At 32.7% G+C, this 14,274-nt stretch overlaps 1 protein-coding gene across 10 annotated transcripts in view; it reads right to left on the reverse strand.

The window, feature by feature from the left end:
- The window catches only part of KANSL1L (KAT8 regulatory NSL complex subunit 1 like), a 141,763-nt gene that overhangs the window by 21,321 nt on the left and 106,168 nt on the right, over positions 1-14,274 (reverse strand). For 5 of the 10 annotated variants that reach the window (XM_045481076.1, XM_045481080.1, XM_045481079.1 and 2 more), the window contains 3 exons: positions 8,826-8,972; positions 6,773-6,938; positions 4,008-4,115 (listed from right to left, as the gene is read on the reverse strand). In XM_045481076.1, the coding sequence (XP_045337032.1) occupies positions 4,008-4,115; positions 6,773-6,938; positions 8,826-8,972 (421 nt within the window). The remainder of the gene's footprint in view (positions 1-4,007; positions 4,116-6,772; positions 6,939-8,825; positions 8,973-14,274) is intronic. The other 5 variants (XM_045481081.1, XM_045481083.1, XM_045481082.1 and 2 more) reach the window with 1 other exon arrangement.

A 14,274-nucleotide genomic window follows, 5' to 3' on the forward strand; every position in this document is an offset into this window, starting at 1 on the left:
TGGGAGAGAGCCAAAGCATAAGAGACTGTTAAAAACTGAGAACAAACTGAGGATTGATGGGGGGTGGGAGGGAGGAGAGGGTGGGTGATGGGTATTGAGGAGGGCACCTTTTGGGATGAGCATTGGGTGTTTATGGAAACCAATTTGACAATAAATTTCATATAATAAAAAAAAATAAAAAAATAAATGGGAATGCTCCCAAAATTGCTCTTAAAAAAAAAAAACAAAAAAAAAAAAAAAAACAATATGGGTCCAAGCATTTGAATCACCTGGGACCTTGTTAGAAATCCAGAATCAGACTTCATTCCAGGATTAACTGAACCAGAATCTGCATTCTAACAATATCGCCCAAGTAATTTGCACATAAAAGTTTGAGAAACAGTGATTTGGAACACTTTGCTCTTCTTCCTTTAAATTCCAATTGAGTATTTAAAGCTACACCTGTCATCACCATCTTTCTGGAGTTCCTCTTGCCCTTTCCCCATCACTCTGCCTTCCTCCAGGCAGAGAGTTCTACACTCCCTCTCCTTTTTAGAATGTTTTTGTCATATCTGTGCTCTCATCATTTTAATAGTTATTTGCGTGTCTGCTTCCCCCTATTACATTATAATTTCTTTGATTCCCTGTGATTCACCTTTGATTCTTTAGCATAGTCTGCCTGGCACAGAGTATATGATCAATAAATGTTGAACTCTAGTTTTACTTAATTCTACAGAAATCACTTAACAATAAAAGAAAAAATAACAAGCGACTATTCCAGACATGCTTATATACGATGAAACCTAATTAACCCTTAATTATTTGGGTTTGTAGTGGTAGGTGAAGAAAATAAGGGAGGAGAGATCGAGATACAGAAGACTACATACTCAGATGATTTGCCTAATAATACAGCAGCACTCATCTCAAATGTCTTCCATTCCTAGCTCTTAATCCCCCCTAACTAGCATGGCATTGCATTACTGGTATGTTACCATTAATTCTGTGACTAACACATTTACACTGTCCTATCTTTTTAAGTCAAATAGATAAACAGAACAACATTAGAAAAAATATAATCACCTAATCTCACTTATCTAACAGCATATAATTTCAGTTATACATGTGCATACATTTCATATTCACATTTCAAATGTAGTTTAACTTATTTTTCAAATTTGATAATTCACAAATTATTTTTTCAGATGGTTGCCTAACACTCTTCTAATTAGAGATAATATCATTTAACTATTCCGTAGCTATTAGAGCTGGTTGTTGTTAATGATGATATTTCTATTATGGTCATTCTTAAAATAATCATCTTCATGCATACATATTTTCTTTTTTAAAGATCAGTCTAAGGAAAAATTTCAAGTAGTAGAATTATATCATGAAAAATTACCTGCACATAACCTATATTTTCCTCCATTTCTTGGGATTTTTCTCCCCTAAGCATAGGCAACTGCTGCTTGTCCTTAGTGCTTTCCACTTATTTTTTTTAACTTTTTACCATGGAAAAATTTCAACAAACACAAATGAGGAAGAGAAGAATGAACTCCCCTGTGCCTATATTCATAACCAATGATTACAAACTGGTGACCAATCTTGTGTCATCTTTTTCCCCACCAACTTTTTTTTGCTGGCCTATTTTAAAGCAAATCCTGGACTGCCTATCTTCTATCTTGTCATCGACATATGTGTGAGCTTGAATTTCTAACAAACAGATAAAAAGTGTGTGTGTGTTTATGTAACCACATGCATTACTACATCTAACAAAATTAATTCACTAATACTCAACAGCCTGCATGTTCAAATTTCAAATTTTTATTATCTCAAAAATTGTGTGTGCTCGTACAGGTGACTTGTTCAAATCAGGATCCCCAAAAGGCCCACATGTTACATTTGGTTGAAAGAAGAATGAACATTTTTATATGGTTATAATCAGACCATACACAGAAGTAAAACTTTTTTGTCCTTTTCTATCACTTAACATTCTTTAATGTTTCCATCCTTACATGAACTTTTAAGATATTTTTAAAAGCTGTATTTCCCACTGTGTTGGTTAATCACATCTCAATTATGCTCTGTTTCCAATTTCCCATTAACACAAATAGTGTTTAAAATGAATATATTTGTAAATATAAATGAATATATTTGTATTTAGCATTAGACTAGGTTTTTAGAAATGGATGTATTGGGTCAGAAAACAGAGTTAGCAGTTTAGTAAACATTAACTGTAAGCAAGTGAACAAGTAAACAGTGTTTTTCTTCAATGAGTTTATTTTAAAAAATAGGTAGTTTAAGGGCGTTGTCATTCATTTCCCAATACTTTCCAAAAGGTTTGTATTCTTAATGCTACCTAAGATATTTGAGGGTCCTGTTTTTACTACACACAGTCTTGCCAGAATTGATGATTATAATGTTTAAATGTCTTAATGTAATCAGAAGATAGTAAATGTTTAGCACGGTGTCTGCACATAAGCACTCAGTATATGTTACTTATGATTATCATTTTCATTATTATCATCATTAAATACATCTAGTTTTTCTTATAATTCTTTTAAGACATCATTTTTAACATTTAACTCTTTAATCCATCTGGAATGTATTTAATGTTCACCCATCTTAAATTTATTTTAATGTGCTGTATGTGGTAGAGATCTCAATTGTTCCCCCAAAATCATTGTTTAATCCACTGATTACAAAGGAAACTTAGTTGTTTAAAACATGAATTCTTTGAGCCTGATTGTTTGGATTTGAATCCTGGCCCTATCACTTACCCAAATGTGACTCTGAGAAAATTAGCCAAGGAGAAAAACAATAATGTTACTCACTTTACATGTTAAAATACTGTCTTCTGACAGGAACAGGGTATTTCTATTTAGGCACATCATCTTGCATTCCTCAATAAAACTTTGGAAGTTTTCTTTCGTGTAGACCCTTACAAATTTAATTAATCCTAGATAGTTTATATTTTCATTGTCAATATCTCAAAAATTCCTTTACATATTGTAAATGCTTATTATTGGTATTTATAAAAGCTGCTGATTTCTATAAATATATTTTAAATTCCTATACTTTTTCAGACTCCCAATTTTAACAGGCATTCAGTTGATTCTTGAGTTTTGGAGGTAGATGATTATTTCATCTAGAAAGAATTTATCTCAGTTTGTATGAATTTTCTGATGTTAGAAAGATTTCAGCCTTGTAGATGGTCAAAATATGTTGATGTTTCTCTTCTTGTTTCCAAGCATAGGCAATGTCCCTGCCCCCATTCATAATACTGAAAACAATTTCATTTTAATTCTTCAAGTTTTATTTTGTAATTTTAGTGTTTTATTTCAAGTTCTTGAAACCAACTAGAATTTATTCTGATACATGGTATGAAATAAGTATGTAAACAAAATTTCCCCCAAAAGACTAACAATACTAAAAATATTGTTTACTGAATAGTTCTCCACATTCTCATGAATTTACAATTCTTCCCTTACATTATAAAGTATAAGCTATATAGTCTGCTTCATGGATTTACTTTCCTAATTGTATGCAAAATCTATGCTGATAATTATTACATATTTTTGTCATGTTTCCATACGTGGTTAAGATGGATTCTCTGAATACTTCTTCCAGCAGTTACTTTGTATTTTCCCATTTATTCTTCCCAGTGGGCTTTCCAATTATTTTGTTAAGGTAACCAAATCTATTAGAACTTCAAGTTATAAACCAATAGGAAGAACTGATATCCCTATTAATCTTGCCTAGGAATGCTGTTTCTCTAAGTGTATTTAGATTTCCTTTTATATTTACTAATAATATTTCATAATTTTCATTCAGTATCACATTTCTTCTTAAGATCACTCCTGTGTATTTTCTATTTGTGTGTGTGTGTGGTAATTTGTAAAAAGTGAATATTAAAAATTAAGGATTTAGATTTGTTCTTCTGTTAAATTTTATTTCCTTAGAAAGCAAAAACAGTGAGTATCGGAAAGATGTAAAACATATATAAAGTACAAGATTTGTAAATGACATACCAGGTGATGGAGATATGACACAGTCTCCTACTAATTTATTTTCAGCAAGATCTCCTTTTATTTCAGTCTTTTTTAGCAATGTTTCAAAGTGAAAATGAAGAGGCACATCTGGCAAAATAAAGTAAAAGTACTTTGAGTGAATACCATTCTTTACAGACTCTAATATTAAGATTGCTTTCTTTCTCTAAGTAGCACATAAGCTTAGAAAAATAAGCAAAAGCTTAAAATGTCACAACTATCAGAAGTGGCAAAATACTCTTTCCAAGCATACAGAGAGAAATTTGGAAATTACTGATTATATGCTGTAAATAAACAAAAACTCTGATGATGAACAAGTTCATAAACCAAAATAATAAGATGATAGAAATTATTAGTATTAATAAGTAGTATTCATAGATGAAACAAATGCAGCCAAAGGTCTTGAATAAAACAGAGCAAAACCCGGCCACCTAAGTTCATTCCACCCACCCCCACAAACTTGACATTTGAAATAATGAGATTTCTAAAAGATACATAATTTTAATTACTTGAGGGAAAACCACTGTAATTCAGATGCAACATTTTATAAAAATACCAAGGTTCACATTCCCTTAGTTTACTAGTATTGTGAATGACAAAATACACTTTTACATACAGACTAGTTCCTTTCCTTCAAATAGAGACTTAAGATGTTCAATTCACTATATTTATATTCTATATTCTCACAACCAAAAGAGGAGCTAAATAATAAAGTAGATGTGCTTCACATTTATTTTTTTTCAATCAAGAACGCTAAAATAAAGCATTTAATAGAGACACGTAAACTTCTTCCTAAGAAACAAATATTTCATAAAACAGTTGATGTATTTAAAGTTTTGCTACTGAAAAAAGAAAACTAATTACAAACATATAAATCAGAACAGACCTAGAATGAGTCTGGACTTTAAACAAAGAAGTACCTCTTTCTTAAACCTCTTTCTGTATATTAATAACAGATGCATACTCAAGTGTGGGAAAAAAAAAAATACGTTCATGAGTTTCAACATGGAATCTGTCCCAAGGGACAGAACAGAGGTAGGAATGATTTCAATCCTAGCACTATATACTATGATCGTACAAAAACTACATAACAAAATGAAACTAAGAATACAAATTAAATATGCTACTTATACATTTTAGGAATCCAATGGTTTCCAATTACCAAAAAATAAGCTTATTTCTCCGAAGAAATATCACTTATTTTTATAAAGAAAATATCACCTATTCTACCACTGTTCGTCATGAGTTGTGAGAAAACTAGGGTTAGGCCCTTGTTCCATCCATATATCTTTCTTAGTGCCCACCCTGTGACTTTGGGCTTTTATAAAAATACATCATAACACTGTAGTACATCAATCAGTTTACATTTCAGTTTTCTTAAACTAGAATGCAAGTACCTTGAGGGATTTATTTGTATTTATACTCCTAATACCTACTTAGTACCTAGTAAGCAGTAGGTACTTAATCTTTATTAAATGAATGCAAGAAGAAATGAATAACACTAACTGGCAGGTGAGGAAGTTAATCTTAACTTATTGGAGGGGACCTAAGAGGATTAAAATGAAGGATAATTCTATCAGCTCTCAGGGGTATTTCATCAGAGAAACAAATGTACTATGAGAAAACAGACAGTAAAGAGTAAAGGTTAGGAGTGTAGCTCTGAAGTATGACTACTCACATCAAATCCTGCCTCCATTATTTACTAGCTGTATAATCTTGGAATAGTAATTTAAAATCTCTTAACTTCAATTTTCTTGTATGTAAGATAAAGAGGACAACTATGTATTCTCATAGGGTTGTTGAAAGAATTAAAACAATGTAATGTGCTTATGGGTATGCTAAGCCCAAATGTTGGCTGGTTATTGTTGTATTTATTATTGTTTCTATCATTAAGTTTTCCTCAAAGATGGAATAACACAGCTCCTGCCAGAAACTTACTTCAAAGTATTATGTAGCTAAGAAACCACTCAAATACTGGTAAAAACAAAACACAAACAAACAAACAAAAACTAAGATTCAGGAATCAGGGCAGGAACAGGTACAAGAAATAGTGTTTTGTGAAGACGAGCCATCCCTGGATGATTAAAACCGAAAACTGAAAAGGAAACACAAAAGCCCATTTGAGACGTCTTCCCATATAGAGAAGAACCTGAAATAACCAGTGTGAAGAATGTTTCCTTTCTTACCCTAAATATTTACTTCAGTTCAATACAGAAACAACTGGAATGGTTCCAACAAAAATCAAGAACTAGAAACTTAAAAGGAGGTGGGACTGTATGTGCCTCATTTACTCAGTTACAGATTACAGATTTTCTTGAGGTTCAAAAATTAGCTATACCTAAAGACGGACAATTTTCTTCTCTTGGGAAACTCATGCTGATTATAAACAGAGAAATATTATATGGCAGAGAAAATTCCATGCAGAATAACACATTAGAAAAAGAACACTGACTTCCTGACAACCATTTCAACAGCATAGTCAAGTTATCAATAAAATTCTAAAAATTTAACCCTGAAAAGATCAAAAGCTAGTTTGTAATCAATGTAAATCAAAACAGTTTCCAAGGAATTAAAGAATCAACTTGCAAAGATAGAACATTAACTCAGGATTAATTCCTCTATGAAAACTTTAATTCTAATATCTAGTGACAAAATAATTGATACAATTTTGATTCCATATATCCATAGGATTACATTTCACCATAGAAATATGCAGTTACTTAGAAATTTTTTATAAGTGGACTTACCTGATGGCAATGATAGGACAGAATGGAAAGAAGAGTCCAATTCTGATACATGCTCTCTTAATATCTGAGATTTTGAATTGTGTTCACAGCTACTCCAGGTTGAAGCTGATTGCATACAAGGCATTTGCGTCGTATTTAAAAATGTTGTTTCTTTTGAAGGCAAAGTCTGCAAGGGAAAAAAAAGACTTCATTTTTGCTTAAAAACTGAATCACTCAGAGAGGATATAATAGTTATCAAGTACAGTATCTAAATGACACAAGAAAGTTCTAGTTTACTAAGTCACCTTGGAGAAAGAACTTGAAAATGACAAAGGGATATACTCTTTGTCATTTGTTAAAGGTCATAAATATGATGAGATTTCATAATCCCTTTTCAGTTTTTCAAAAGGAAGAGCAAGGTCTTCCTTTACCTTACAAAATCACAATAAGGAAAAATGAGTGTGAAGAACTTTGGGTTAAAAGACAGTGGCCAGGGGTGCCTGGGTGGCTTAGTAGATTAAGCATCAGACTTCAGCTCAGGTCATGATCTCACAGTTTGTGGGTTCAAGCCCCGTGTCAGGCTCTGCACTGACAGCTCAGAGCCTGGAGCCTGCTTCGGATTCTGTGTCTCCCTCTCTCTCTGCCCTTCCCCCACTCATACTCTGTCTCTCTCTCAAAAAATAAATATTAAAAAAAATTAAAAACATAAATACAAGACAATGGCTACATTCCACATTAGTGACAACTGTAAGTGATGGTGAGCAGGTGCTATGTTAGGATTAAGAATTGTGCATACTGTTTTCCTCATTGCAATCTGTTACAATCAATGAATGAAACTGGATTCTCTGTCTTAAATTCCAATGCAAGAAAATATCTACACTGGAATAACTGTGAAGTACTACAAGCATTGTACTTTTTACATTAGGTAGAATTTGACTTAAAACATTAAAAGAATATGTATAAAACACACAATATGTTACACGAGTTTGCATTTCTGAAAATAAAGATTTGAGTCCAGGAATCTTAGGAAAACCATGTTGCTAAACCAAAAAAAGTTATCTTACTACATTAAGAAGTACATATTCTGTTTAAAATCTGGATTTTAAATTCTTTTTTCTGGTTATAAAATTAGTAAACAAACAAAGATCTATAAGATAGAGAAAATATTTTTACAGTAGAGCTCACCTGTACTCCTTCCTTCACTCTTAACCTCTATTATCCCCTATAATAACATTTGGACTCACTGTGTTTTTTAACATAATTGATATTTAAAATGCTAATAAGAGATCTTTAGATGCTATTTTTAAACACTTTTTTTTATAAACTTACATGAGGTTTGTCAACTTTCTTGAGTTTGAGTTTCTTAGCTAACCTTGGCATTTTCTATATTTCCATAGCACCTTAGGCACATCTATCTCTACCACAGCATTCAACTAGACTTTTTTTGGACTATTATTAGCTCCTTGGACGGTTGGGACTATAATTTGTTCAATGCTGTATTCCCAGAACCTGACACAGTCCCTGACATATGGTTGAAACCTTAATGCTAACCAACTGCATTTTATTTGCTTTAATAAAAATTAAGTGAATGCAAATTCTCAAATGCATGTATGCCTGAGACTATTTCACTGGGGAAAAAATAGTTCCTGTTAACATATGCTAAAATTTATCATGCAGTGACTTCTGTTTACATTCCATTAGCCAAGACCTAGGTCACAGAGTCATACCTAGCTGCAAGGAAGGTTAAGAAATGCAGTCATTCTGGGAGGTCAAGTAAATCGATGGGTTTTTATAAAAAGATATAATATGTTTATACATGATTATAATAATGTGAGTTGTTTCCAAGATTTATTCTAATGATATGTGTATATTTATGGGAACAACTGCTGTTCTTTATCTTTACAGGATACACTGATACTTTGGACTCACTCTAGAATTATTTGTCCTTTTATGATGTACTTCAGAAAGATATAAAAAAATCTTTGAAATTACAAAGAAAAAAGGGTGCTAACCTCCCTTTTCCTTATATGGATAGAGCATTATGAACAAAAGGTGATAAAATCTGAATATTTACCATATAATTATTTTTTTCTTGAAATTTTTCCAACTCCAGGAAACCCATTAGCCAATTTGAAACTATCCTAAATAATTTTGGAGACAAGTGAGGGGCATCTAGGAAAAGGCCTTTTTGTTCCCTGCGGAGAAAGTGAAGCCTGGGAGGCTGAAAAGAAATGGATGGAAAAATAAGAGAAAAACCAGGAGATTCTTGCCAATAAAAATTGAAATGTTTAGAGGGTATGATCGATAGTTCCATAAGCTGCAGAAGATTCAAGCAAAACAAAGCCAAAAAGTATCCACTAAACTTCTTAGCTTTAATAATGAAAAATTTCATATACATAAAAATACATAATTTATAGGGAAGGCATAAAATAAAATATTAGAAGGACACCTATACTTACCATCCTATTTCAAGAAACAGAACAATACCAATTATGCCTTCTCCTCCTACTCCACCCTCATTAGCCTGCAGCAGATATTGCTACTTTCCTCCAATACCTCTGCTCTCTTTTTGTCTGTTGTAGAACTGCTGATTTTCAGCTAGGCACATTTCTTAAGCCTCTGTGGATCTAAAAAATTACTTAAATTCTAGCCAGAAGTCATGTGTGCAACTTCTGGGAAGTGACCTTTTAGGTCACTCATTTCCTCCATTCCTCCATGTTATACTTGAAACACAGCTGTGGTGCGGAGCTACCATAACCATGTAGATGAGGGTAATACAAGATTAAGCAAAAGAGAAGCCTAGCTCCTAGATCACCATGTAGAATGTGGTTGTCATATCTAGGATATTTTCAATCTAAGACAAAGAAATAAACTTGTATCTTGTTTATGTCACTATGTAGGGTTTCTGACAAATGCAGCTGAACCTGTATCTTAACTAATACAATGTGCCTCTTTAACCACATTTTTCTCTTATTATTCCAGGAGTAATTGCTATTCTGAATTTTGATTTTATTATTTCCTTTATAGTTTTTTCACATAAATACATGTAATTCTATATAACTTTTAAAATCTGGATCCTTTGGGATCCTGGGAGCCACCAGGGTGGCTCAGTTAGGCATCCGACTTCAATTCAGGTCATGATCTCATGGCTGGTGGGTTCGAGCCTCGAGTCGGCTCTGTGCTGACAGCTCTCTCAGTTCTCTCTGCCCCTCCCCCTCACCCACTCATCCTCCCTCTGGCGCTCTCTCTCTCTCTCAAAAATAAACATTAAAAATAAAAAAAGATGTACATAATAACCATTAAAAATAAATAAAATCTGCATGCTTTAAAATGTATATAGACAGAAAGTTAAGTGTACTTTCCTGCTGTGTTACCCAACATTATGTGCATACAATTCATCATTCTCTTCTGTTTATAAATATCTAGAATGTTTCTCGTTTTTTACTACTACGAACAATGCTAGTATGAATATCTTATTTGTCTCCTGGCGTATGGGTGTAAGAATTTCTCTAAGAGTATGTACACTGTTAGAAATGGATTTGCTGGGTTAAAGAAACACATGAATGCATACATTCAATTTCACTAGATGATATGTTGTATTACAAAGTAGTTGTAACCAAATTTACACTCCAACAAAGCAGATGCTGGTGCTCACTGCATCAGATTCATGCTAACATGCATACTGTCAGACTTTTTATTTTTGCTAATTTCAGAGCATACAAATATTCTCTTATGGTTTAAACTTGCATTGCTCTGTTTACTATTTAAGTTGACCACCTTTTCATTCCTAAAATTGGTCATTCACTTTTCCTTCTTTTGAGAAATACATATTTTGATGTTTTTTCTCTAAGAATGTCTTTTTCTTACTGATTTTTAAAGTTTTCTTTACACGCTCTAGAAAGTTACAAATCCTTTGAAGGTTCTATCTATTGCTCCCTGTCTGAGCTTCTCTTTTCACTTTCTTTCTAGTGTCTTTTGATCAACAGATGTTAACTTAAATATTTCCTTTATATAGAGTTTGCACTTTATATCTCTATGAGGAAATCTTTCCCTACCCTGAAGTCAAAGATATTCTTCCACTTTGCTCCCCCTAGTTGTAAGGTTTTTTGCCTTTGTACTTAGATCTTTACTTGAAATTAATTCACATGATGTGAATCCAACCTTAATTTTTTCTTATATGGATCATCAATTTATCCGAACACCTTTTATTGAACATCCTTTCCCAACTGATCTACAATGCTACCTGTTATATACACCACATTCTATATGTGTGTGGTACTATTTCAGGATTTCTAATGTTGTACCATTTGTGTCTATGCTAAATAACCAATGTCTTAATTACTACATGTTTAAGTCTTGACATATGACAATGCAAGTTTCTCCAACTTGTTCCTCAGGGGTATCTTGGCTACTATTGGCTTTCATTCTTCTGCATAAATTTTAAAAAATGCTTAACTTCCAGCAAAAAACTGCAGAGCTCTTCTACAGTGAATCTGTAAATCAACTGGGAGATTGTTTTTTTTTTTTTTTTTTGACATCATAATTAAAGGTCATCCAATCCATGACTATGACACACCTCTTCATTTACTTAGGTTCTCTTTAATTTCTTAAAAAAAGTTTTTTTTAATGTTTATTTATTTTTGAGACAGAGAGAGAGCATGAACGGGGGAGGGGCAGAGAGAGAGGGAGACACAGAATCCGAAGCAGGCTCCAGGCTCTGAGCTGTCAGCACAGAGCCCGACGCGAGGCTTGAACCCATGGACCGTGAGATCATGACCTGAGCTGAAGTTGGATGCTCAACCAACTGAGCCACCCAGGCGCCCCTCTTTAATTTCTTTTAATAAAACTTTATAATTTTCTTCTCTAAAAAGTCTTTACATATTTTGCTAGGTGTACTTCTAGGTACTTGAATATTTATTTTTTCAATTGTAAAAGGAATTTAAAAATACAATTGACTTTTATACTTTGAACATATCCCACAATTTGGCTAAACTTTCTTATTCTAATAATATATTTGTAGTTTCTTTTACTTTTCTATTATCCAAACATATTATTTACAAATAGTGACAGTTTAGTTTTTTTCACCTAATTGCAGTATCTTTATTATTATTTAGAGGGTTCCAAACATGCTAGATGGTTTATCAGTTCAGTGATGATTAGAAATGATCAGAGGGATATTGTTTTGTTCCATATTATAAAAGAAATGCTTTTAATTTCTCAGAATTAAGAATGATATGGATTAAGAGTAATTGTGGGATTTTTCTAGGGGGGTATATTCTTTATCAGAATATATTCCTAGGTTGCCAAAAGTATTTTTTAAATATGTAATGTTGAATTTAATCATTTACTTTTTCTGAATCCATTGAAATAATTACACATGGGTTTTCTTTTTTAATAATGTGGTGAATTAATGATGTTAATAAAGTTTTAAATGTAAAACCAACTTTGGATTATTCTTGAGTAAACTTGCTGGGGCTTATCAAATTTTGTTCAAAGAATCAGAAATTGAATTTACTTTCTACACTGTATGTAGAAATTTATTGTATATGTATGTTTGTTTTAGATTTCATTGACTACTATCTTGATTTCTTTGGGATTAATCAAATATTACATTTTCCCCCTCTATTAACTTAAATTTATATAATCTTTTACTTTTTAGTGGTTTCCCTAGAGATTATAATGTGCATTCTTAACTTTTTTGCTTTTAGAGAATAAGACAAATTATTTTCTTACCATTTCCCTGAAAACATTAGAACAGTTTAACTTCATTTACTTTCCTCTTTCTGTATTACTATTATTTTAATTTTATACATATTCAAAACACTACAATATATTACTATTAAAATTTATATTACCCATATATTTACCCTTTCTGTTGTTCTTAGCTCTTTCCTACAATTCTGTACTTACAGAATTGTGTTTACAGGATCATGTGTCTTCTTCCTTTGCTATTATTATACTGTAAATTTGCTGACAAATTCTCTCAGCTTTTATTCTCAGTTTTTATTACATGAAACTTTTGTATATCACCAGTTTCAAAGGATTTTTTGTGATTATAGAATTCTAGGTTGGTTTTCATTTTTTCTTTTAGTATTTTAAGGATGCCTTCAATTCACCTGGCTTCCATTATTTCTGATGAGTAGTTAAGTCTTATTGTTGCCCTGATTTAAAGATAATGTTTTTTTTTTTTTTTTTTTTTTTTTTACCCTGACTTCTTTTAATATTTTCTCTGTGTCTTCATTTTAGCAGGCTGGCCATAATATGCCTTTATGTAATTTCTATATATTTTTCTTTTTGAGGTTCACAGAACTTCTGGAATCTACAGGATAAGGTCTTTTTTTAGTTTGAGAAATACTACTTCTGCCCTATGCCCTAACATATATGGGTAGATTTTTTTTCACTGTCACACACTTCTGGTTGTTTAATTCTTTCTTATCTCTGTGCTTCCCACCTTAGTATTTTATATTTAGTTTATTAATCCTGACTTCTCTAATTTGTATTCTAATTTGTAATTAAATTCATCTGGTGAGGTATTAAATTTCACATGTTGTATTTTTCAGTTTGAAATGTTCACAGGAGTCTCTTTAAAAAAGTAGATTCCAATTATCTGGTGAAATAGTCTGTTTATTTTTTCTACTTGTTCTCTTTGTTTTAAAACATATGAATCACAGCCATTTTAAAGTTCTGGGCAGCTAAATCCAATATCAGAATCACCTGATAGTCTGATGCTATTGTCTGTTTTTCCTCTTGAAGACTAGTCATGGGGTCCCATCTTTTGTAATACCCAGTAATCTTTTTTTTTTTTTTTTTTTAAATTTTTTTTTTTTTTTTTTTTTCAACGTTTATTTATTTTCGGGACAGAGAGAGACAGAGCATGAACGGGGGAGGGGCAGAGAGAGAGGGAGACACAGAATCGGAAACAGGCTCCAGGCTCTGAGCCATCAGCCCAGAGCCCGACGCGGGGCTCGAACTCACGGACCGCGAGATGGTGACCTGGCTGAAGTCGGACGCTTAACCGACTGCGCCACCCAGGCGCCCCTACCCAGTAATCTTTAACTGAATGCCAAATGGCTCTTTTACTTAATCAAACGTCTCCACATGATGTAATCTTTCTGTAGAGAGCGTTCTCTCTCCCTACTGCTAAGTAGATACAGTGCAGATTTCTTTCCTTTAATCTAATCTGAATGTGTCCTAAGTCTGGGTTTCAGTCCTAGTATGGTTCATAGATCTGATTTGTTCTTAGCCCTTCAAGGTTTTCATCTAAGTGTTTGATGTATTTTATAAAATTTCTCCTGATTATCCAGACTTTAAGATAATTAAATCCTAAGAGTATACTTTAAGCCTCCTGCTCTGTGCATCTGCAGTATTCAGCAAATGTTGAGGAGAACAATGTCAAAATGGTTCTGAAGTAAAATCTGGCCATGTGATTTAGGCCTCCCAAATACCACCAACAGCATCCTCCATAGCTATCATCTATGAGCATGTGCACCAAATTTGAAAATTCCTGCCAAAGCTCAGATGAA

This window comes from Leopardus geoffroyi, chromosome C1, assembly GCF_018350155.1.
Source record: "Leopardus geoffroyi isolate Oge1 chromosome C1, O.geoffroyi_Oge1_pat1.0, whole genome shotgun sequence".
Lineage (NCBI taxonomy): Eukaryota > Metazoa > Chordata > Mammalia > Carnivora > Felidae > Leopardus > Leopardus geoffroyi.